General features: G+C 35.5%; 1 protein-coding gene across 2 annotated transcripts in view; it reads right to left on the reverse strand.

Moving 5' to 3' along the window:
- Positions 1-26,189, reverse strand: part of LOC123544792 (DNA helicase MCM8-like) — a 45,188-nt gene that overhangs the window by 13,826 nt on the left and 5,173 nt on the right. For both annotated transcript variants that reach the window (XM_053528134.1, XM_053528135.1), the window contains exons 2-14: positions 18,369-18,539; positions 16,318-16,455; positions 15,578-15,660; positions 15,250-15,310; positions 14,791-14,879; positions 10,392-10,548; positions 9,681-9,781; positions 8,843-8,884; positions 8,313-8,398; positions 7,157-7,239; positions 4,980-5,048; positions 2,580-2,757; positions 2,099-2,192 (exon numbers count right to left, since the gene is read on the reverse strand). In XM_053528134.1, the coding sequence (XP_053384109.1) occupies positions 2,099-2,192; positions 2,580-2,757; positions 4,980-5,048; positions 7,157-7,239; positions 8,313-8,398; positions 8,843-8,884; positions 9,681-9,781; positions 10,392-10,548; positions 14,791-14,879; positions 15,250-15,310; positions 15,578-15,660; positions 16,318-16,455; positions 18,369-18,513 (1,326 nt within the window). In that variant the 5' untranslated portion in view covers positions 18,514-18,539. The remainder of the gene's footprint in view (positions 1-2,098; positions 2,193-2,579; positions 2,758-4,979; positions 5,049-7,156; positions 7,240-8,312; positions 8,399-8,842; positions 8,885-9,680; positions 9,782-10,391; positions 10,549-14,790; positions 14,880-15,249; positions 15,311-15,577; positions 15,661-16,317; positions 16,456-18,368; positions 18,540-26,189) is intronic.

The following is a 26,189-nucleotide window of genomic DNA, read 5'->3' on the forward strand; positions in this document are numbered from 1 at the left end:
GATAGAAACGTATTATACCGATTAACGGCCATTTGAACAGAATCGTTTTATCCCATGTCTCATAATCAATCGCTTTATTTTCGTTCTTTTCCTAAAGAAACAAATTCCGGATGTTTACTAACTCAAAATATGGGATTTCGTCATCATTATTTACGTACAAGATCATGTGGTTACTATTTAAATTTATCGAGTACTTTGCAAAGAAATTTCCTACATGTGCACGACGCTACGTCATGGAAAATTACTGAGAAAACTGCTTGCAACTGGCCGGTTCGCGGGCTTTCCTCGTTCTAAAAATAACAACCATTTAACATCAAAGTATTTTTAAATGTGTTAGGTCATGAAGGTCACGCGTGATACATGCAGATTTCCCCTAAACAACAATTTGTGTATACGATGGCTTGGAATTTATGGCCTTACATAACGGGAAGTGTTAATCAAAACAGAAGGACCGCGGCTTTCAAATATTTTATGACACCCCAAGAGTTAATTGCAGCGGAAGTCACCCGTGATGTACCGACGTTTGATCATCAAAATATTACGTAATATTATCCTACAAATTTTAATTTTTAGCACAAGATTACTGTAGTCGGATACGAGTCTCGATCTCAGCGATCTTTTTGCACTTTCAGAAATTTTACGATCCGTTATTTTTGTAGTGTTATTCAGTTTGATGGTTGTTTTTTTATATAAATACTTACTGATTCCGATTCGGAAGATAAGTCTATTAACTATAAATCAAACTTTCAAACATCATTTTGAAATGAAATTGTATATGAATTTCAATGTGAAAGTAATCCAAAACAAAATTTTATGCCTAAAAATATATATTCCCGTACTTTAACACTTTATATCTTCGAAACTCAAAGAGAAACTACAATAAAGTTTGTATCATCGGAAAGAGAATTTAAATTGCTATAAACTTTATATTGACAAAATTAATGTCAAACTTACAGAAAATATTAAAATAATGACATTTTTAACATAAGTGTGTGTAATCACAAAATAATGCCAACACCTCTGTTCAGATAAGACAGTCACCTTTATCAGCCATATACCGATTATAGATTATTGATTATCACTTATCAGTGTTATGTAAAAGAGGTTACTTTGGCTTCTGTTCTGTGTGGTAAAGGGTTAAAAGGCTAGCAGTTTCTTACAATGATTTTAAAATTGGCCCGCTGTCCCTGACTAAATGTTTCCAATATATGCATATAGGGAAGAAGTGACCATAGCCGCTGGCAGCAATGTTCATTGATGAATCAAAATAATCTGAACAATCTTGGTAGAGGGTCACACAAGGACTATTTTTGTGAAATTATTTTAAATCGAGCCAGCAGTTTCACACAAGAAGATTGTTAAAGTTTCCACTACATAAATATAGGGAAAAGTGACCAAGCCCTCTGGCAGCCATGTCTTTTGACAAATCGAAATAATTTGAACAATCTTGGAAGAGGGTCACACAAGGACCATTTGTGTGAAATTATTTCAAAATCAGGCCAGAAGTTTCATACAAGAAGCTTTTTAAAATGTCCAATATATACATATAGAGAAAGTGACCACGCCCCTAGAAAGTATGACTAGATGGGCAGATGCCGGATGATCATAACAGCTCATCTGACACCTGTACACTGCCAGCCATATTATCACAGGGAACAAGTGTGAAGTTTCAGTGCATTCCCACAAGTGGATACTAAGATTACAGCCCACATACAACAAAAGCTGTCACAGGAGACAGCGTACATAACTATTTCGATGCTGGATAGTGAAACAGGGCACATCTGAGGAAGCTGGAGCTGTCAATGGAGTGTTTAATTACTCCAATGTGGATGAAAATATTGGACAGTAGCTAGTAAGTCTGTGTCAAATGTATTTAGTAATAACAGAGATAGAGAAGTGTACCAAGGGGACATGTGTCCCCACCATTTTTGATCCTCAGCAGAACACTGAACAAGTTTGTGAAGTATCAATTCATTCCCTTAGTGGATACTGAGATACCAGCTTACATACAAAACTTAACCAAAAATTGTTGTTGAAAGTTCAGCTAAAAAGCCCCCAATATCCTAATTAAAATTTGAGAACACTTTTCCAAAACTACCTTATCATTTGAGAATTTCTGTGTTCCTCCAAATAACCCCAGCACCAATCCTGCCTTCACAAGTTCATGGCCATAAATACTTGGACATACTGAGCTGAAAACATAGCAATTTCATACTACTGTGAAACATTTCATGCCACTCATCCTTGAAAGACAGGCGATTCCCTTCACTCACAGGTTTTTAAATTTTAACTGTGTGATTCTGGTTCAACACCATTTTTCAAGAATAGTTCAGTTATCCTCTATGTTGGTACTGTCTTGTTCTCCTCAAGTAACTAAAACTTCCCCACATGAATTAGTGGTGAACAAATGGCAACTGGGTTTAATATTTTATAAGACAACAGATAACTGACACAGCAGCTAAACTGGTGCACAAAATTTAGACCATGCATTCGTAAACACAAAATATTATATCTCTAAATTTGTACACTTAAATACAGTATACACCTGCGATCAGTAAAAGCAATTTTTTCGATCTTACCCAACCAGAAGCCTGAATAACTGTTCCTCACTCTGTATCATCTCTATCCCATATAATTCCTTCATTGTAAAGTCCATAGCAAGACCTTCACTACCAGATTTATTCCCCTTGGTATTGTTGACCGAGTTAGCATGTACATACAACAGAAACATGCATTTGTCCTTGTTCTTTCCTCTACCTAAAAATATGCCAATTCATTTTTGTTGGGTTTTAACTCACACAGATATAATTCCATATGGCAACTTTTCAGTTTCTGATGGTGGGAAACACTACAAGGTGCCCATCCGTGCACTGTTTCTGGCTTGGACAGGCACCTGCGTAAAACCACTGGCCTTCCGTAAACCAGCTGGATGGCTTCCTCACATGAAAGGATTTTACACCCCAAGCAAGGTTTCAAAACTCACAGCCGTGACAGGCAAGTAATTCAAATTCAGCAACCTATCTGTCACATAGGCCCCAAAGATGACAAATACAGAAAATGAGTACATTACATGTTTATTATTACATTCATATTGTTGGTCTCAACTTACAAAAACTTTATTTTAATAGAAGAAATGTTATTTTATCAAAATTAATATATCAAATGTGGAAGTTAAAAAGTGTAGGTTCAGCCTTCAAAATGGATAACCTAGAAAAGTCATATAAGCAGTGAAAATATTGAAATTCATGTCAGCAAAGTAAACTGATGCAAAAATAGAAGAAAAACAAGAGCTTCACAGGAGACAGCGTGCTCAACGATTTTGATCCTAGAGTGAAATTGGGCACATCTGAGGAAGCTGGAGCTGTCACTGGAGTGTTTAATGACTCCAATGTGGATGAAGATATTGGATAACAGCTTAAGTCTGTGTCAAAAGTATTAAGTAATAACAGAGATAGAGATAAAGTGTATCAAAACATTAAATATGTATAAAGGGACATAATTCATGGAAAATTTCTGCAAGAGTAATGCTTCATGTGTCATATCATATGACTAATAATGTGGAACAACTATTCAAAAAAGTCTGTAAAAAGATCCTTTAGAAGCACAGAATGCAAGTAGAATAAGAACAGACTCGGTTTGATCAAGTCTGTTTATAAGAGGTAATGAAATATGCAACACCTATCATGCTCCCTAGCACCGAACTCTATTACACATTATTGAATGGACTCAATGATCCCAAAAGACCAGAAAATATAAAAACACTGAATCAAAGTCAGTGATTTTTTTCAGTTTTGGGGGAAGGGGGTCGATGCCCTTTGGAGGGGGAAAAATTCGACGTAAAACTAAGAAAAGGGGAATTTTCATTTGTGTTGAAATAAACTATAGTTTCAAGTTTATTGATAAATTCAGGGCCCATAAGAGCATCTGACATGACATATAACACAATGTAGCATATCAATACCAGATAACCAAATAATTTTTTCAAATGTGGAGGATAAGACAGCCATTAGACTACCAAAATTTACAACAGACATTAGGTCCCTTCTTAAACAAATCGGTGAGTGGCTGTTTTTTTATTTCTGTCAAAGTCTGACATTTGCAGTCACTGTTACATTTGACCTGTCACAATAAAAACAAACTGTAAAAAACAATGTATGCATTGGACTAGTCCCTTCCCAAAGCATAAAATCAAACCCTGACTGACTAGAAGATGGAAAACTCAACACTACCCGGCCAAACAAATAGAATGCAAATCATTTACAGACTAACATTCAACAGCGTTGTTGTGCAGAATAATAAAGCGCTTCGATGATTCTGATTTATCAAGGGAAGTTACTCCAACCGGTGTCGATGTAAACAAAACGCGAGATACCGCGGTGAACTGTTTTCTATATGAAAATAAATAAAATAAACTAGTGAATTGTGATTTAATTGATTGGAATTTTTTTTTATTTTCAGAGGGGAATTTTAGGCATCGGAAAGGGGAAAAAATATACTATTTTGAGGGGGGAATGGGGCCGAATTTCGCCGAATATTTTGGTGAAAAAAAAACGCTGAAAGTACTTGGAGAAATTTGAATCAAATCTATTTTGTAATAACCAAGATAGAGCAAAAGTGCATCAAAACTTGAAGCTGAAATTCTAAGTAAAAAGAGAGCACAACTCATAACATATTGGTGCCAGCATTATGGATCTTGTGTCATATCGTGTAGGCGATAATGTGGAACAACCACTAAAAACTTGAATCAATTCCAGTTAGTAACAACAGAGATATGGTTTCACCATAAGCATCAAAACTAAACTGAAATTCTAATAGGGGGGCATAATTCATGAAATATTGGTGCAAGAGTTATGGCCCTTGTGTCATATGATGATGCGAAACAACTATTTTAAATTGGAATCAAGTCAATTTATTACTAGAAATGTTTTTATATCTACAATTATAAACATAAAACTATTGGGATATTTAATTACTGTTACCTTCATCAACACTGTTGACTTTGACCACCCCCGATACTGTAACTATGTCCCCTGGTACACAACTGTCCACTGTAAGAAACACAAGCATGCCAATTATTACTTTGAACTTTACTATAAGACACATTCAAAATAAGTGCTGTCAGAAAGACAGTGCACTTAACTGTTTGAAAATGTTAACCAAGATCATTATATGATATCAGTAAGTGTGAGAAATGTAAAACAAAATATTCTGAAGTGAGGATTACCTGTGTGTGATGGGGTTAAGTAGGTAGTAGGGATACTATGAACCCATACCAGACTAAGTAGTTGTGAGAAATGTTAAAAATTTTTTTGGAAGGTGGGTGAGATGTGTGATACTAAGAAACCATGAGATTAAATGATATAAGTATGGGGGTAAGGGTCGGAAATGGGGGTAATAGGGATAACGGTACTAAGAAATAGGAGATATAAGTGAAAATCAGAACGGTGTGATAAAACTTTTGATACTATTACACAATCTGACCCTACTGACTCTGACCTTTGATGTATCTGACCTAAGCCAAAATATGTCTGCCCCTTAAGGCCTTACTAAGGTCAATCTATAAGTGAAATTTGATAATTATAGGGGCTATTGTTGACAAGATGTAGTAAAATTAAGAAGCCATAAAACTTTAACCAGCACTATTAAAACAATTAAACCAAATGACCTTGACCTTCAGAATAACTAACCTATAACTATTAGACGTTTGCTCCCAACCAAAACCAACCATCATGTGAAGTTTGTTAACAAGTGCTGTAGTTCAGAAGATATAGTGAACATAAAACTTTATTCTGAATAAAATGGTGACACTGCCGCCCCTTAGTTGAGCTAAAAACAATAGTGCCCAATTGTCACATAATATGCCAAGATAACATACCCATAAATACCGTAACCAAGTTTGGTGAAAATCTGGTAAGAACTGCTCAAGATAGGCAGCAGACAACTTTTATGGATGAAACCTAACCTCCCATGTCTCATTTCATGAGTCACTGGTGTATTCTAAATCTTAACCATTTAAATTGTAACTAATGTCACAATATTTTCTTTACATTTCTTTAAGATATTCATCTATTTTCTTAAGCTGTTAACCCTAAACCTGCTGGCGGCAAGTGATTCTGTCTTTGCGACCACTGCAGACCAAGATCAGCCTGCACCTGATCATGGTCTGCTCTGTTCGCTATTCAGTCAGTAAATTTTTATTGAAAACTCCATTGAATAATAAATGGTACTGCCCAAATTGAATGATAGACTGGTTCATTATAGAAATTTAGCAGGGTAAAGGTTAAAAGACTTGAAAATATTACTCAACTATTTATGCAGCATTTTTAATAACATTTTAAACACACCTACATATTTCATACCCATTTGAAATTAAATTTCAACAAGAGCTGTCACTAATGGTGACAAATGCCCCCACAGCACCTTGACCCTTGACCTGGTGACCCCAAAGTCAGTAGCGGTGGTGTACTCAATAAGTACTATCAGCATGTGAAGTTTGAAGGTCCTGGGTGAAGTGGTTCGCATGTAAAGTGCCTTCATGCAAAAAGTTAACGTTGGCCCCTGTGACCTTGACCTTTGACCTGGTGACCCCAAAGTCAGTAGGGGTGGTGTACTCAACAATTACTATCAGCATGTGAAGTTTGAAGGTCCTGGGTGCAGTGGTTTGCGAGTAAAGTGCCTTCATGCAAAAAGTTAACGTTGGCCCCTGTGACCTTGACCTTTGACCTGGTGACCCAAGGTCAGTAGGGGTGGTGTACTCAATAAGTACTATCAGCACGTGAAGTTTGAAGGTCCTAGGTGCATTGTTTCGCGAGTAAAGTGCCTTCATGCAAAAAGTTAATGTTGGCCCCTGTGACCTTGACCTTTGACCTGGTGACCCCAAAGTCAATAGGGGTGGTATACTCAATAAGTACTATCAGCATGTAAAGTTTGAAGGTCCAGGGTGCAGTGGTTCGCGAGTAAAGTGCCTTCACGCAAAAAGTTAACGTTGTGACGAATGAACAAACTAACTAACGAACGAACGGACAGAAAGCTGAAAACTAATATGCATCCCTTCGGGGCATAAAAATATGGTACATAAAACCTTTTTTGTCGGTAGAACTATTTGACAATGTATTTGTGTAGCCACAGAAACAAGAACTAGCAGGAGGTTACATACCCAAGTCATGTGTAAGTTCACAGTCAATTGTCCGAGGTATTCTACCTGCCTCTTTCTGATCTTCACCCATTATTTCCTGTATTCTAGAAAACAATAATTGTTAAGATTTCTTTAAGCCTATTATTTCTTGAATTCTAGAAAACAGAAATCATTGCTGAATTTCTTTTCACAAATTACTCCTTGAATTTTAGAAAACAAATTTATTTTTTCATCATTTCTATGGTTAAAGTGTACATTTAAACTTTCACATGAAAAAGAAATAATTTCATCAATGTTAAAGTTATTGTCAGTCAATTTGTTTGTCTGGATGGGCCTCAAGTCACACCAACACCATTTAAGGTTATATATGACTTTCTAGCTTTCAGTGGAGGTGCGACTCAAAACCATTAATATTTTAGGCATGCGTGGACAGGCAGTTAGAACTACTGACCTGAAAGCCAGCTTGATGGCTCAGTGTTTTGGCGAAATTTAGCCTAATTGTATACAGCGTATAGTGTAAACACTGTAAAATACGACACATGAAACGCCATAACTTCCCTGAAAATCACTAAAACCGAAAATGCCGATTATATGCATAGCAAGACCTGGCACTGATCATTTCTGTAATGTTTTGTGGAAATCTGCCCCATCATGTAAGAGAAGTCACTAAAGCATCATAAAATTGGATGAATCATTGGCCATGACTTTGTTGAAAAACAACAAACTAGAACATGCCGATGCTATGCACAACTAGGCTTGGTACTGATCACTTTTGTGAAGTTTGTTGTAAATCATCCTGATGATATCTGAGCAGATGCCCAGGCCAAAACTCCACTGAACAGAAACATGCCAACAATATTAACAATGAGGCTCGGTACTGATAATTCTTACAAGGTTTGGTGGAAATCTGCCAGATGATATAAGACATCATAAAATTTGATCAATCAAGAGCCATAACTCTGCTGAAAATCATAAATCTGAAAAATGCTGAAGATATGCACAACTAGGTTTGACAATGACCACTTCTGTGAAGTTTGGTGTAAATCAGCCTGGTGCTGCCATAGGAGTTGCATGGACAAATGTTGTGACAGACATACAGTCAGACTTACAGCACTAAATGAAGATGTCTGCCTCTCAACATGTGGAAGACATAATGATAAATATCTAACAAAAGAACCTAATAGTTTGCCAGTCAATGGTCTCTGTAAGGTTTGAACTTCTCTGAGGCTGAAACACCTTCCCCCTACAATCAGCTGATGAACACTGAAAAACATACCATGCATTTTTGCCGTCAATACGATAAATTGGGCACTATTTGTTGCAGGTTTATTAATTCTTTCTCAATAACAGCATCATGTGAATTCAAAATTAATGAATATGAACCAGAATATAGAATAATAAGCTTGAATTCTCTACTACACAAGCAAGTCTGTTGTTTTTCAAGTCTACAATAATACTTTCTGCAGTCCAATACCTTCGGTTTTAGTACATGCTCAGACAATCCTTCACTTTGCTTTTGTCATTTAAATATGTCAGTGTATTTCTAAAACACCCAATTTAACATTTCAAAACTGAAAATTCCTAAAATTATTGCCCAAACATTTTTCAGTTCAAACTTGCAAGTTATTTTCTAAATGGACACAGCTTTATACTAGAGTTCACAATTGACTACTAAAGATTTCTTTTTGTGTCATTAGAATTACTTACTGATGTTGGAAGGACATATTTCCCATCTGGCAAATATACAGTCTGCAAATGAAAAACATAATACACATTAAAGCAAGTTTTAGAACACAGGAATTATTAATCAGGGCTAGACACATTGAAAGCAACTTGTCTCGCAGGACTACTGCCAAGAATTTTCACTTGTCCTGCTTCAGTTTGTACTCGTTCTCCAGTTCACTAAGGAAAAACTACTGTCACAGCTTCTGTTTTAAAATCCATTAAAAACGTTACAAACTGGAATCCTTTAGGACTATAAATTGTCTATCTATTGCAGTCATTATGTGGTATTTTAACAGAGCGGGACAGATTTTAGAGTTGTGAACAACAAATTAACTTTCATTTTAGATCTTTTAGCTGTTTCTGCTTCCGCACAGCTACACTAAAATTGGATTTTTTAAAATATTTTGAAAAAAAAAAAATGGTGGGGGAGTGGGGCACACTTCCTGCAGAACAACAGCAAGTTCCACTCCCCAGAGTACATTTCTACTCGTATTTCCAAGCAGACGAGTGTATTTATTGAACCCTGTTAATAAACTGTAATATTTAGTCAAATGTGCACTTACATTGTGCCAGAAAATCAGATCAGTAAGTTTGAGATAAAACTGAACCTCCCTTCACTTTGTGACACAGGATATGTCTAGGATCAAGTATTTATATCACTTAATTGTTAATATTCATAACCACCACCTACCTATTTGCCAAATTAACGTCACAACCTCGAATGGTTTTTCAGTTACACTTCTGGTCAGAAATATGATGAACAGATGGACAAACAGATGGATGCATGCATCATGGTATAAGAGGTATATTTCCTACTAACCTGCACACTGGAACAATTGTTACATTCAAAAGCCAGGACTGTACATAATGGTTTGATATTGCTCACTCTGACAACAGTGCCTTTCACAGAGACAAACTTGCCTGAAAATGTATGAGAAGACACATACATAACCTTGTAAAGTTTATTCAGCGCAGTTTTCATTTTACAGTAAAACACTGTTAGCTAAAGCACTCAGGCTCACTAGAGCAATTCATGTGATCCAGTTCCTTTTCCTTCTATTTTCTACATAAAACTAGACCTGCTTTTGAGAAAAGCGTATGTCTCCCACAACTGCCTAATCATCTAAATAGTAAGTCAGTCTTTATACACTGTTTACTCACTACAAATATATCTTTAAAGAGTAAAAAGGCTGATTTTGAGTAATTCAAGGGCCATAATTCTGAAGTGCCTTGGCCGATTTTGCTACTTATCAAACTTGGCCGAGGACTTATGGTCAAACACATTTTGTTCACTGTAATAGAATACCTTTAATGAAGTGTGGTCAGTGAAAAACAAACAGTATGAGAATTTTTTAACAATATAACAGTTCTCTACGGGATTAGACTGCCATGAAATCGTTTATTTTCATTCTTATCCTTTAACTTTGAAATACCTAGCATAACAATCTGCCTTTAACCTTGAAAACCTACCATATAGATGATCTATAACCTTAGAATACCTACAAATGGCCTTTAACCTTGAAATACCTACCATAATAGTTGGCCTTTAAACTTTTTAGAGGTACAGGTGTTCCGTAGTTGAGTATTCGTGCATGTATGATAGACACATAATAATCTTCTGGTGCAATTTCTGTACCGTTCTCCACCGCAGCATCTCTAGCTTCCCTCAGTCTCTTGCGACTTATGTGCTGAAATTTTCTCAGGTCATTGTTTTTTCTGAGATTTTTATATCTAAAGCTAACTTCATATATATTCAGTTATGTCTATTACAAACATATTTAATGAGATTTTACAATTTATTTATTTATTTATTTATTTGGGATTTATGGCCCACCAACATAGTATAGGTTATATGGTGCCAAAACAGGACTACAAATTTTGGTTTCACATTACAAACTGGATATTACATTGCACAAAATTTGACAATTAACAGAATTATTTTTGGATTATTCCCATCTTAATTATCTTTACTATGGACATCTGATGAAGATGTAGCACTCTACACTGCTACTGTGAAAACCTGTGGATCTTATAAATGAAATATACAGTCGAACTTCGATGGCTCGAACTCGAGGGTCCCGTGGAAATTAGTTCGAGTTTTCCGTTGTTCAAGCCATTCAAATGGCGGCCATTTTGAATTTGGGAATTCGAGGGCATGATGTCTCACAAACCTTACATCGTAATATATTGTCATATTGTACCTAAATGTGAGTATGATACGATGACAAATAAAAAACGAACGCTGAAATATGCTTATTTATTTATTTTCAAACATGACATGATACGGAAAAAACACAAATAAAACACTAATATAATTATAAGAATTTGGTGAAGACAGCATCAAATAGAAAGACATGAATAACAAACCTTTTTGAATCATAGTCCAGTACAAATATCATCAAATTTATTGCTTTCCAGTATAGCCGACTTAGCTATCCCCCCGTATCCAGGTCCTTTACTAAGTTGTTCAGCCATGCTTAAAAGTTGACGTCAGATCTCCCATTTTTATGCAGAAAAAAATAAAGACAGACGCAGTATGTACATTGCTCAATCATTTTAAATAATTTTATTCGCATAAATCAAAGCCCATTAAAGCATTGCAGTGAACGAAAGTCACTTTGTTTAATTTGTTTGTCGTATACCGATGCTAATTACGTAAGGCCTAACAAAAAAAATTGTTTGTTTCCAGTGACATGGCCAAAAAAAATAGGGTAGGTAGGTAGGCATTTTTTTTTTTTTTTTTTTTTTTTTTTTTTATTAACCTAACACCATCCTAGTTTCAAACAGGGAGATTATAAACCTTATAAACATGCATCCTATTGTTATGTTTGATTTACACCTGAATGTACAATGACTTTGATGATGTTTTAGCAATATAAAATGCCATTTGATTGTGTATTTAAATATTATGAAATAAATATATGCTTTATGTTTGTGTTTTGTTGTTGTTGTTTTTTCATTTCCAGAGTAGCCCATCTGATTAGCTCAATAGGTAGAGCAGTCGATCTGTGGATCAAGTGGTCATAGGATCGTTGTGTCCTATATCATTCATTCTCCGCCGCTAATTCATGTGGAGAAGTTGGCAATTACTTGCGGAGAACATGGTTTATATTTGATTAAACATGAAACTTGAATGAAATCTTGCTGTGGATTCTCTCTTTAAATAATAATTTTAATATTGAATATTATTCAGCAACCAACATTTATATTTCAAACTAAAACCAAGTAAAAGCACACTGGCCAGGAATATGATTTGCATCTTTGATCTGCATTGAGATTAATACCATCACCCTCTACCCCAGTCTAAAATTCTGGATTAACTGGAAATGCTAGACAATGGAGTTTTGACTGGTATGCCCAAATTGTGAATTAATAAAGCTGCAAGTGGTTGTTCAACGTCTTACTACTATAAATCCAGGGTTTTCCCTAGGAAATTTATTTTGAGGGACATCATGTCCCCCCAAATTTATTAATCTGGAAAAAAGAGACTATTTTGGGGGACATGTTAGGATTTGCTTGAATACTTTGATACTCTTTTGGGCTTTTAATAGTTTAAATTGATTGAAATTAACTTTTAATTAATTTGAAAAATTGTTTTTTTGGGAAAACTCATGCCCCCCTTTGCTAAGAAAAGGGGGACATGGACCTCGAAAAGTGGTAAATTTACCACCTTTTTGGGGGCTAGGGAAAACCCTGTAAATCCCATCTAAAACCTGACTTTTCAAGACTCTGCAGGCCTCGACCTTAACTTTTTTCAGCAGGTCCACCAACTGCTGAAATCTAGGAGAGCTGCTCAGACTTTAGTGGACCTCCAATTCTATCACATAAATTGTGATGTTGTAGACGTCATAACTTCATATGACTCAAAGAAACAGGACTTATTTCTAAAATAATTAAAAATGGAAGACTGTAGCAATCTGTTATCCCGGAAAATAATTATTTTGAAAAGTGTCCCAAAATATGGACACAATAATCATCATCCACCCGACGTCGACCCGTGTTGAAAGTGAAAAAAAAACAACATTAATAATTATCGGTAATTATTCTGATGATAAACTTAAGTAATTAGCCTTGTTTTCATCATCAGTTAACACCCCCTCAAAGAGCTAAAAGAAGTGTGTCGGTTATTATGGCATCTGAAGTGGAGATCAAAGCGGTATAGTTGCCCGAGATTGTCATGGCATTACGTCATGTTTTCGCGCCATGTGACACATCACTGTCTGATCGTACTTTCTCGATTCCTTAAATTGTTGAGAAGAAATCAATAAAAAAGTTTTCTCTTTATCTTTTTTTAAAAGCGAATGTGCAATATCCCGAATAAACTGACATGTAAATGTGTCGTGAACGATGATAGTGGATAGCCTACCTCTGTGACCTATCTGCCCTCAAGGAATTTACATTATTGTTTGAAAAGAATATCTAACAAAGTGTTGTGTCAAAAAATACATGTACTATGAATAATTTAAAACTTATTAAAATCCGCAACAACATCATACTGCTTTATTTTAAAACCACATTTCTATTTACGTTCACTAGGTCACGTAACCTATTCTGCCGTGCTAACAGAAATCTGTTTGCCAAAAATCGTTTTACTCCATGTATTCAAATTGCAGCCGCTTTTTCATTATTTAAGATTTTTTAATTGTGTTTTTTGTACATTCTGGTCAAGAGTCTGAATTTTATTACCATATTATGTACCGTTTATTTACTTTAAGAAAGAAGTAAATAATCAAGATCGCGCTGTTTGAAATTTTACAAAACATTATATGAAAATCTGGTCGTTTTTAAAGAATTTTGCCTACATTCCTGTCGATATCTTATTAAAATTGTTATAGAACTCAAACTGTATTAGTTCTCAAGCGGTGTTGAAAATTTGAAGCGATTACATTGAAAAATGAATGCACCACGCGCGTTTATTGTGTCAAAAGTAACCGCGATGTAAATAAGATATTACGATAGGGCGCACGTGTTTGTGGAATGGAAAATTACCAGCATGACGTTTTGATATTTTTACGATTCGCGGGTAAATTCCAGTCAATCCAGGTAATTTTGCCTGATGTATTAATTTCTCAATTTGGTAAAGTTACCACGTAAAAACCACTCGCCCGATCGGTGGAGTAGTCCATTCGTGCAAAGAGCTATAAAAATAATAATATACTTATTTGCAAAAATATATGCCGCCCGATTTTACCGCTAAAAAAGTTTAGGGTCGGCGGTAAAAAAATAGGGTAGGTCGGGCCACCGGAAACAAACAATTTTTTTTTTTACGCCTAAGCGTGTGAAAATTACGCACGCGCCGGTTAAAGGGAAAGCTTGGCGAATGTCAGGCAGAAGTGTGAAAAACTTTGTAAACACAAGCCATCCCGGCAAAAATTGTCTGTTCGACTGAATAGGTGTAATTATCACTGTAATTAAGCCGAGGGGACCACCAAATGAGTTCGAGAGTTCGAATTATCGAAGTTTGAGAGATCCGAGGTAGAACTATATAGAATAAAGAAGGAATAAATTCGGGACTGGGCGAAGAGTTCGAGCGATCCCGGGTGTTCGAAAGATCCGAGTTCGAGCCATTGAAGTTCAACTGTATGCCAAACAAGTGTAGAACAATATCCTGTCTATAGAAACAGTTACTGTTCTTACAGCTTTAAATCTTGTCTCAAATATATCCCATATCCTCTTCAACTGGCATCATTAAATTGAATCTAAAGTACTTTTGTTTGTACAAAAAAAATCAATATGCAAAAATACAGTACTAATGTTGTAAAATTAGAAACATTTGTGAGAACTTTTGCGTATCTGGCATTCTTACTATTTCTTTAAAAAATGTTTTTGTGGGAAAAAATTACAGTTTAAGCAAATTTTAAATCTCAGATTTAATGAATGTGTTGCAACACAAATATATCTGATATTATTATAACACAAGTTACACCTACCTGATGCATAGATAACCCCATACATGCGAGCACTTTCTGTGGCATATCCTTTAGTTCTGTTTGTAGATCTGGTAAGCTCTCACTCACACCTATATAAAATTACTATATACTATAAAACTTCATTACCCAGAGCAGCCACCCTCTTGAAAGCGACTTCGAGCACTAATGTCAATCAATGTTGAAATGTAAAGTTTTGTACAATTTAAATGTGGGGAATTAAAATAAAAACTAGATTTGTTTTATCAAATGAAATATACCTTTATCACTGTCTCTAACATTGTGGTTGAAATACAATGATTCCTAATTTAAGTCATTTAGAATCATACTTTTTCTTAAGTTAATTTGAGAAAATACCTGTACTTCAAGTAATATTAGCATTTTAATACTCTTAATTTATTCATCTATTTTGCCATATTAATACATGTACCATTTACAGACAGAGAGAAATTACAGTATTACCTTGATCTGAGATTAATTCTTTGTAATCAACAATAAAACTTCCCTTCAGTTCTATGTCATCCTAAAAAAGTTAAAAATATAGCACTTTTGTATTCAAATCAAAGCAATAATTACTGTATTTTGAATACTGAACAACGATAAAAGAATCAATAATTATATATGGCATCAATATTTCAAGTTTTGCTAGTATTTATTATTGTTTACAAAAATCCTTTACACTTTTAATAGCTTCATTTATTTACATTTTAAAATGATGTATTACTATTCAAAATATTTTTAAATACGACACATTAGTAAGTATGTATTACAAATATCATGCAAGGCTCACCAAATTGTATGTCTGTAACCAACTAAGGAAGTATTTCTCAAACACATGTATCTTCTGGACTGCTGGCGAATGGTCATTGTATACTGAAAGACATTTACCATATTGTTTAATTAAGCCTCAAGGTAGTTCTGCATGTCTGAAACAACAACTGTTCTACAATGTAGAATTTAATCAATCCCTATTATTCAAAGCATAATTATTATAATATCAGATGTAAATTCAATCAATAAAAGACAGGATTATGTGCTTGATTTTTTGTTTAATAGACAAATATTGGTCCTCCGGTTATTTTTCACAATGGACTTCTAACAGAAAATCACACTTGTGCTTAGAAAAAGTTAAACAATGTAGATTTTAATGAAAATTTTCATAGATTTACCTACTTTTAATCACATAACCAAATAAAATTCTACCAGGCATTATTCTAGGTTTCATGGATAAATGACATGGTGCCATCACTTCCGGTCAATCAAATGTGCAGAACAACCTTAATACAGCACTGAAAACCTCTTACAAATTGTGCGAGACAGCTGCTCTTAAGAATGATTTGACAGAGATAATTCATATTCCAGTTCCAATTCATCAGTTATTTCTAGTGGTAAACAGTACTAATAAAGAATGAAACAAGGGAAGTCACTAGTTAATGAGGAAAGCTTTTGACAAGACATTAACAGCTGTCTGTTATTGTAAATTTCATTGACTAAAAGTTACAAAAGCTATGGCAAAATATAGGCTATTACCTTCATCAGGAAAATACAGCTTCCAGCCATGATATGGGGAAGCTACATCAATTTTAGTTTGAACCATGGTCGGTCTTCTAGACTGGCTAGACTGGGGATCAGGCATCATCCCTCCACCTCTGTTCCCTCTATTACCTCCTACAATATTGAAAACCTCGAACCTTGAAAAATGTATGGTGCATTTCTTATTTTACAGAATGGAGATTCTACAAGTGTTGTTTCAATAGTGATCAAACTTTGCCCTCATTTGTTTTCTAAGCTCACGGTGACTAATTTGATTATGTGTTGCTAACAAATACATGTACATTAGTTTAGTTTTTCAGGAGTCTACTTAAATCCACCTTGTAAGAACAACAAACCACAATAATCAGTTTTCTCTTAACTAGATGCACACTGGCAACATGTTAAGCCCACCATCTGTCAAAAGGACTATTAGTAAATGATCTTTGACCCCTAACTGTGATCTTGACCTTTGAGATAGGAACCTTGAGCTTGCACATGACACTCAGACTCATTGAGTTAGACATTCATGCCAAATATAAACAAGATTCCTCAATGCCTGTCCAAGTTATGGGCCGGACAAGATCTGACATGACCTTTGACCTCTAAATGTGACCTTGACCTTTGAGATAGGAACCTTGGGTTTGAGCATGACACTCCGTCTCACTGAGGTTAACATTCATGCCAAATATAAACAAGACTGCTCCATGCACGTCAAAGTTAAGGTCCAGACAAACAAATCAGGACAGACACGCTCACATACACCAAACAGCCATTTGGAGGACTATGTCTTCGCTTCCACAAGCGGGCTCGACAAAAACTGATAGAAGCTGACCTAAATTTCTTCTTTAAAATCATCTTGCAATATATTTGTCAACTACCTACACACAAAACTTTCAATGTCTAGGAATGACTTTTCAAATTTAATATATCATTACTTGTCAGCTCTTCAAATGCTACTAGAGATAAGAGATATTCTCCTTTCACTTGCTAATTCATCTGTACATATATATAAAGAAACAAACAAGCTAAATTTCCTTTTTTAGGTTATAACAAAAACAACAGCTGTCTGAAAGACAGCGTGCTCGACTTTTCTCAGTGCTTGACTCTGAATAAGAGCTTTGCCAGTAAAAGAAAAATCCAAGTTAAAAAGGGACATAACTCTGTCAAAATTCAAACCAGAGTTATGAGAATTGTGTCTCCTGGTGTAGATGTTGATAGTAAATAACTATTTTGAGTTTCAAGTCAAAAGCTTTAATACTAACAGAGATATTTGACTTTATCAAAAATTTTAACAAAAAAAAAAATCAAAGTTAAAAAGGGGCATAATTCTGTCAAAATTCAAACCAGAGTTATGGAGATTGTTTCTCCTGGTGTAGACTTTGATGGTAAATAAGTATTTTAAGTTTCAAGTCAAAAGCCAAAAGCTTCGATAGTAACAGAGATATTTGACTTTATCAAAAACTTTAACCAAAAATTCTAAGTTAAAAAGGGGCATAATTCTGTCAAAATTCAAACCAGAGTTATGGGAATTGTGTCACCTGGTGTAGGTTTTGATAGTAAATAACTATTTTGAGTTTCAAGTTAAAAGCTTTAATAGTAACAGAGATATTTGACTTTATAAAAAAAATTAACAAAAATTCTAAGTTAAAAAGGGGCATAATTCTGTCAAAATTCAAACAGAGTTATGGGGATTGTTTCTCCTGGTGTAGACTTTGATAGTAAATAAGTATTTTAAGTTTCAAGTCAATAGCTTTGTTAGTAACAGAGATATCTGACTTTATCAAAAACTTTAACCAAAACTTCTAAGTTAAAAAGGGGCATAATTCTGTCAAAATTCAAATCAGAGTTATGGGGATTATTTCTCCTGGTGTAGACTTTGATAGTAAATAATATTTTAAGTTTCAAGTCAATAGCTTTGATAGTAACAGAGATATTTGACTTTATCAAAAACTTTAACCAACGGCGACACCGACGCTGACACCAGGGCGAGTGCAATAGCTCCAATTTTTCTTCGAAAAGTCGAGCTAATAAATGAAACTCGGGATTACCTCTATTTCCATAATTATTGAAGTACTGTCCTCGACCGCGCCATCTTCCTCGCCAATTTCCACGGCCACCACGCCATCCTTGACCTTGACCCCTCTGACCTTTTCCCCTGCCGCCTTGCCAGCTGGAGTTACTAGACTGACTCATCTCTGTGCTTGTTGTATAATCATTTCCTAAAACAAAAATGCCAATATTAATTTTGGATACAACAGTTCAAGCCCGTGATTCAGTAAAAATTCAAATGCCTGAAACTCTACATTCTAAAGCCCGAAATATCCTTTTCAATAGAGTTATTGGTGAAATTCTGGCACTCAAAAGCCTGAAATCGGAACCAAGCATGAAAATTCACAGGCTTGAATAATAGTCATTTTTTTATATTTTCAGAGACCAGCGTCCATTTAAGGGATTACTAATGATATATAAATCCATCATTTATTATCTTCTTTTACTATTGTAACACGAGCTATTTTCTGCAAATAGGTGGTTAAGGTGATGACAGTTTATACAACCATTACCATAACTTTCAGTTTGTACACACTGTCAACACAAATTTTATCATTTTTCATTGTGTAACTGATCTCTGTTTCCTTATTGTAAAGATTGTCCTCATATTAAAATCACAGACCAACACAAACAAGAGGGCAAAGATGGCCCTAGGTCGCTCACCTGAGAAACACAACATATTAAACAGTGTAAACATGTTTGACCTAGTGATTTCATGGAAAAAAATGTTTTGACAAATTATCATTAAAATTGGAGCAAAAATCTTGGGAGTATAAGTAAGTATTTTCTTTGATTTGACCTAGTGACCTAGTTTTTGACTCAAGATGACCCATATTCGAACTTGACCTAGATTTCATCACGGCTATCATTCTGACCAAATTTCATGAAGATCAATTGAAAAATACAGCCTCTATTGCATATACAAGGTTTTCCTTTGATTTGACCTAGTGATCTAGTTTTTGACCCCAGACTACCCATATTCGAACTGGACCTAGATTTCACCAAGGCAACCATTCTGACCAGACTTTATGAAAATACAGTATAAAATGCAGCCCCTATTGCACACACAAGGTTTTTCCTTGATTTGATCTAGTGACCTAGTTTTTAAACCCAAATGACCCATATTCGAACTGGACCTAGATTTCATCAAGGCTATCATTCTGACAAAATTTCATGAAGATCAGTTGAAAAAAACAAGAGGGCCATGATGGCCCTATATCGCTCACCTGTTATCATTGCACTTGAGGACAAGAAGGCCCTCAGAAAAAATATCTTAAGTCCAAAGGACAGGAACAACAAAGGGAAGAAATTTAACCAAAAAGAAAAACAAAATTCTTACAAGGTATAGATATGTCAAAATACACCTAAAAATTGGAGGTACCATCCATGTTGTACCACAGAAAAGTGGTCTCGGGTTTTCCCTACGGCCAATAATAAAAAAGTTACTAAAAATAAGCTATTTATAGTAACGTAAAAGGGAAGTAATTAAAAAAAATTGTAAGTGAACAAAAGAAGGATCTGCAAAATAAATCTGTTGACATAAATGAAATTTCAGATCAGTATCTTCATTAGTTACGGAGATATACCCATTTTAATTTGAAATAAAGGGAGGTAATTTGACATAAAATCAGTCCACAGTTATCTACCCTGATTGTCTCTGTCCAACTAATAACAATAATGAAATTTCAAATTAGTCCTGTAAGTACTTACTGATATAAATCCATTTTGATGACAATCAGGGGAGGTAATCAGATATAAAATAACTCTGGAACCTACGATTGGATCTGATTTGTCATGGAATCCAAGACTTATTGTTGCTGAAGATAATTTGGAAGTTTGTATCAAATTAAACCATAAATGAAGTCTCTATATGGCTGCAAAAGCCAAAATAGCCAATTTTGGACCTTTAAGGGGCCATAACTCTGGAACCCATGAAGGAATCTGGCCAGTTCAAGAAAGGAACCAAGATCTTGTGGTGATACAAGTTGTGTGCAAGTTTGGTTAAAATCAAATCATAAATGAAGCTGCTATTGTGCAGACAAGGTCAAAATAGCTAATTTTGGCCCTCTCAGGGGCCTAACTCTGGAACCCATAACGGGATCTGGCCGGTTCAAGAAAGGAATCAAGATCTTATGGTGACACAAGTTTTGTGCAAGTTTGATTAAATTCAAATCATAAATGAAGCTGCTATTGTGCAGACAAGCTCAAAATAGCTAATTCTGGCCCTTTCAGGGGCCATAACTCTGGAATCCATAATGGAATCTGGCCAGTTCAAGAAAGGAACCAAGATCTTATGGTGATACAAGTTGTGTGCCAGTTTGGTAAAAATCAAATCATAAATAAAGCTGCTATTGTGCAGACAAGGTCAAAATAGCTAATTTTGGCCCTTTCAGGGGCCATAACTCTGGAACCCATAATGGGATCTGGCCAGTTCAAGAAAGGAACCGTGATCTTATGGTGATACAAGTTGTGTGCAAGTTTGGTTAAAATAAATCATAAATGAAACCGCTATCGTGCAGACAAGAAATTGTTGACGCACGCACGGACTGACGACGGACGAAGGGTGATCACAAAAGCTCACCTTGTCACTATGTGACAGGTGAGCTAAAAATAGCCTCTATCGCATACACAAGGTTTTTCTTTGATTTAACCTAGTAACCTACTTTTTGACCCAGATGACCCATATTCGAACTTGACCTAGATTTCATCAAGGCAATCATTCTGACCAAATTTCATTAAGATCAATTGAAAAATACAGCCTCTATTGCATACAGAAGGGTTTTCTTTGAATTGACCTAGTGACCTATTTTTTGATCCAAGATGACCCATAATCAAACTTCACATAGATTTTATCAAGGCAATCATTTTGACCAAATTTCAGGAAGATCAGTTGAAAAATACAGCCTCTACTGCATACACAAGGTTTTTCTTTGATTTGACCTAGTGACCTACTTTTTAACCCAAGATGACTCACATATAAATTTGACCGAGATTTCATCAAGGCTATCATTCTGACTTAATTTCAGGAAGATCAACTGAAAAATATAGCCTCTATCGCATACACAAAGTTTTTCTTTGATTTGACCTAGTGACCTTATTTTTGATCCCAGATGACCCATATTCAAACCTGACCTAGATTTCATCAATGCAATCATTCTGACCAAATTTCATGAAGATAATGGAAAAATAGAGCCTCTATCGTATACACAAGGTTTTTCTTTGATTTGACCTAGTGACCTATAGGTTAGAGACCACCAATTGTTTTCCCATAGACTTACATTGTAACATTATGGCATGTACGGCCTTCCATACATCGAAACATGTATATCTAATTACAAGTTTTTCAAGAACTATCTTAGTTCTACCAAAATATCGGACGAAAAACATATGAATAGTGATACTTTAAGTAATTTTCGTGTGAATGAGATGACCCCCTGTTTTAAATCATTGACATGGCGGGAGAAATTCGTCTGATAAAACTTTTTTTCTATACACATAAAATGTAGCAAATTTTGTCAAAATGTATAATAAAATACTGTAAATGCAGTGAAAAAATATCAATTCTGAAAAAATAATCACTTCCTGGGTTTGTTTACATGACTGACCAATCAGAACGCACAGACGTTACCTTATTCCCAGGTATACACTAATACCTCATTCCCAGTAAGTTCCCTGTACTTTTTGGAATTGGTGGTCTCTGACCTATTTTTTGACCCAAGATGACCCATTTTCAAATTCGGCCAAGGTTTTATTAAGGTTATCATTTTGACTTAATTTCAGGAAGATCAATTGAAAAATACAGCCTTTATCGCATATACAAGCTTTTCCTTCTATTTGACCTTGTGACCTAGTTTTTGACCCCAGATGACCCATATTCGAACTTGACCTAGATTTCATCAAGGCAATCATTCTGACTAAAATTCATGAAGATTAATTGCAAAATACAGCCTCTATCGCATACACAAGGTTTTTCTTTGATTTGACCAGTGACCTAGTTTTTGAGCCCAGATGACCCATTTTCAAACTCAGCCTAGATTTCATCAAGGTAATCATTCTGACTAAAATTCATGAGGATTAATTGAAAAATACAGCCTCTATCGCATACACAAGGTTTTTCTTTGATTTGACCTTGTGACCTAGTTTTTGACCCCAGATGACCCATTTTCAAACTCGGCCTAGATTTCATCAAGGTTATCATTCTGACCAAATTTAATGAAGAGTAATTGAAAAATACAGCCTCTATCGCATACACAAGGTTTTTCTTTGATTTGACCTAGTGACCTAGTTTTTGACCCCAGATGACCCATTTTCAAAATCAGCCTAGATTTCATCAAAGTAATCACTCTGACCAAAAGTCATGAAGAGTAATTGAAAAACACAGCCTCTATCGCATACACAAGGTTTTTCTTTGATTTGACCTAGTGACCTAGTTTTCATCAAGGTAATCATTCTGACCAAATTTCATGACGATCAGTTGAAAAATACAGCCTCTATTGCATACACAAGCTAAATGTTGACAGACGCCGGACATCGAGCGATCAGAAAATCTCACCTGAGCAGCAGCATTGCTCAGGTGAGCTAACAAAACAACTAGCAAAGACGAACAAAATCTATTTTTAAGAAGTTGTAATTTCTTCAAACTTACGGTATTACACATTCTCAACAGAAAATTTTTTATGTGTAATAAATTCACACCAATGAAAATATTTCTAAACAAAAACAGACATTGTACTTCTTGATAGAAACAATGTTTGTATTTGAGGTATGATTTACATCAACAAATTTCAAACTAGTAGTTCTTTTTTGTTGATTTCAATGCCGACACAATTATAGGTCAATTGCACTTTGAACTTTCCAGCTTTTGATGGCGGAGGAAGACAACAAAGTGCCTCTCGGGGCGTTATTTTAGGCATTTAGAACATTATGAAAGCAAGCTGGATGGCTCAAGTCTACATGCCAAGTGAGGTTTCAAACTGACAGTGGTGGGGGGCAAGTAATTCGGTCAGCAACCAAAACCACTTTGTCACTGAGGCCCCCCAAATAGCAGATTATGCATTTGCCATAGCAGAAATGATGACATACATAAATGATACATAAAGCAATGACTGAAATATACGCATGTATTTTAAGACAATCTGTCACAGTGAAGGTATGATAAATCACAATTTCAGGGTTCAATCTTAAGTTTGGATAGACTAACCATAGGTCAACCTCAACTTGATTTGCTCAAAGCAAATAGTACTTGCCCAGATATAGAAGTGAGAACTCAGAACTAAAAATGCACAAAAAGAAAGATGAAACTTGTGAGCAGGATGATTTATCATATCTGAAAATAGAATAAATCATTATTTTTAAAAAATGGAATATATTTAACGATAAAAAAATAACAGGATTTTCTATAAATCGTTTGCAAGGACCCAACATACATTTTGACTTGCTGGTGAGCAATGATTTTTTGCCTGTCTGGAAGCAACTTGCCTCTGTCGTAGGCAAATTGGGCAGTCCTTAATGTCTGGCCATGGACTTATGTTTACTTGCTCATGAATCATTTGTTAGAATATTTGAATTCCCAGGTTCAACATAATGTCACAAAATGGCCACCTAGCTATGGGGTATCAGTGTTCGAAATTCGCGGTAGTCCGACAGCCTGTGGCTACCAAATTTCAGCTCGGGCTACCGATTTTCCGCAGGTACAAGCCCGACCAGGCTACTGAATTTTCCTAATTTGTTTAAAAAATCAAGCTAATTAAACGAGTACTGCATCCAGACTGAGAAACGCTTATGGAATTATTGTTGGTTTTGCACTCTCATGTGTTGACAATCAAACACAGTGTCAAAGACGTAACCGCAGCGCTAATTGGCTGAATACAATCACCTCTAGCGTAACGGATTATTTCATTAGCTTTCATACTTCTCGCGAAAATCTCACAAGTACCTGCAGTAGGCGGAGCTTAAATTATGCTATCAGCGTGTGTGTAAATGTGTATTCAGCACTCGTTATTACATCTTGCAAATTGTCAACAGTCCGAGTTCCAGTAATTGGGGAGTGCGGATCCTAAAAAATCGGGGTAACAGTTTAGATTTTGTTTTGGGAAGGAGTGTCATGTCCAAGATGCATAGAGATGTCTGTAAAACAAAATGTTATATGGTGCAAAAATTATGTATTTTAAGGTATTAAAGTTCGGGCTAGTGAAATTGGTGTCGGGCTTGGAAAATTTCCAATCTGGTAGCCCGAACGGGCTAGTGGATTCAAATCTGAATTTCGTACACTGGGGTATACAACTGCTTAGTTATGAATACTGAAATGAAGTGCCATTCCAGACATTTCTAGCAATTATCAAAGTTAAAAAAGATTGTTTTTCACAAAAAGTCATGTATTATTTATAAGTATTATGATGACCTTAATTCAGTATCAAAAGCAGCTGCTATATAGAATCTAAAGATTAGATTCAAATGTCTTGAAGTGGAAAGAATGTCCAACTGGTATTACGAAAATGATCCAATCATCGCAATTCTATATATACTGGGTTCACCTCCCCCCCCACACAAGGCAGTCTGAAAGACAGCTATAGATGGAGATTTAAATCTGTTAAATCCCCCTGTATATGTTTGTTCACGTATTGTATATGCTTTCACACCTGTCGCATTTGCGATATTGACCTATAATTGACAAAATAAACGTATGAAGAAGCTCCCCATTATGAAGATCAATGATAAAATGACAATGCATTTTTATATTTTCTTTCTTTAAAGTCTGATCTCCTCTTGATAGTGATTCGAAGTTCCCTACGAAGTTTCGCTAAGTTCCAACCTGTGGTTGCCGAGTAATAAAAACAAGAGGACCATGATGGTCCTGAATCGCTCACCTGTCCCCACATGACCCAGTTTTGAACTGAGTATGATAAAGTTTTTTTTCTATTATTTGACACAGTGACCTAGTTTTTGAGCTCATGTGACCCAGTTTTGAACCTGACCTAGATATCATCAAGATAAAAATTCTGACCAATTTTCATGAAGATCCATTGAAAAATATGGCCTCTAGAGAGGTCACAAGGTTTTTTAATATTTGACCTACTGACCTAGTTATTGATGACACGTGACCCAGTTTCGAACTTGACCTAGATATCATCCAGGTGAACATTCTGACTAATTTTCATGAAGATCCATTCACAAGTATGGCCTCTAGAGAGGTCGCAAAGGTTTTTCTATTTTTAGACCTACTGACCTAGTTTTTGATCACAGTTGACCCAGTTTCGAACTTGACCTAGATATCATCAAGATGAACATTCAGACCAACTTTCATCCAGATCCCATGAAAAATATGGCCTCTAGAGAGGTCACAAGGTTTTTGTATTATTTGACCTACTGACCTAGTTATTGATGGCATGTGACCCAGTTTTAAATCTGACCTAGATATCATCAAGGTGAACATTCTGACCAATTTTCATGAAGATCCATTAATAGTATGGCTTCTATAGAGGTTACAAGGTTTTTTTTATTATTTGACCTACTGACCTAGTTTTTGATCGCACATGACCCAGTTTCGAACTTTACCTAGATATCATCAAGGTAAACATTCTGACCAAATTTCATGAAGATCCATTGAAAAATATGGCCTCTAGAGAGGTCACAAGGTTTTTTCTATTATTAGACCTACTGACCTAGTTTTGGACCGCACGTGACCCAGTTTCGAACTTGACCTAGATATTATCAAGATGAACATTCTGACCAACTTTCGTAAAGATCCCATGAAAAATGTGACCTCTACAGTAGTCACAAGCAAAAGTTTACGCACGGACGGACGGACGACGGACGCTGCG

This window comes from Mercenaria mercenaria, chromosome 17 (genome assembly GCF_021730395.1).
Source record: "Mercenaria mercenaria strain notata chromosome 17, MADL_Memer_1, whole genome shotgun sequence".
NCBI lineage: Eukaryota > Metazoa > Mollusca > Bivalvia > Venerida > Veneridae > Mercenaria > Mercenaria mercenaria.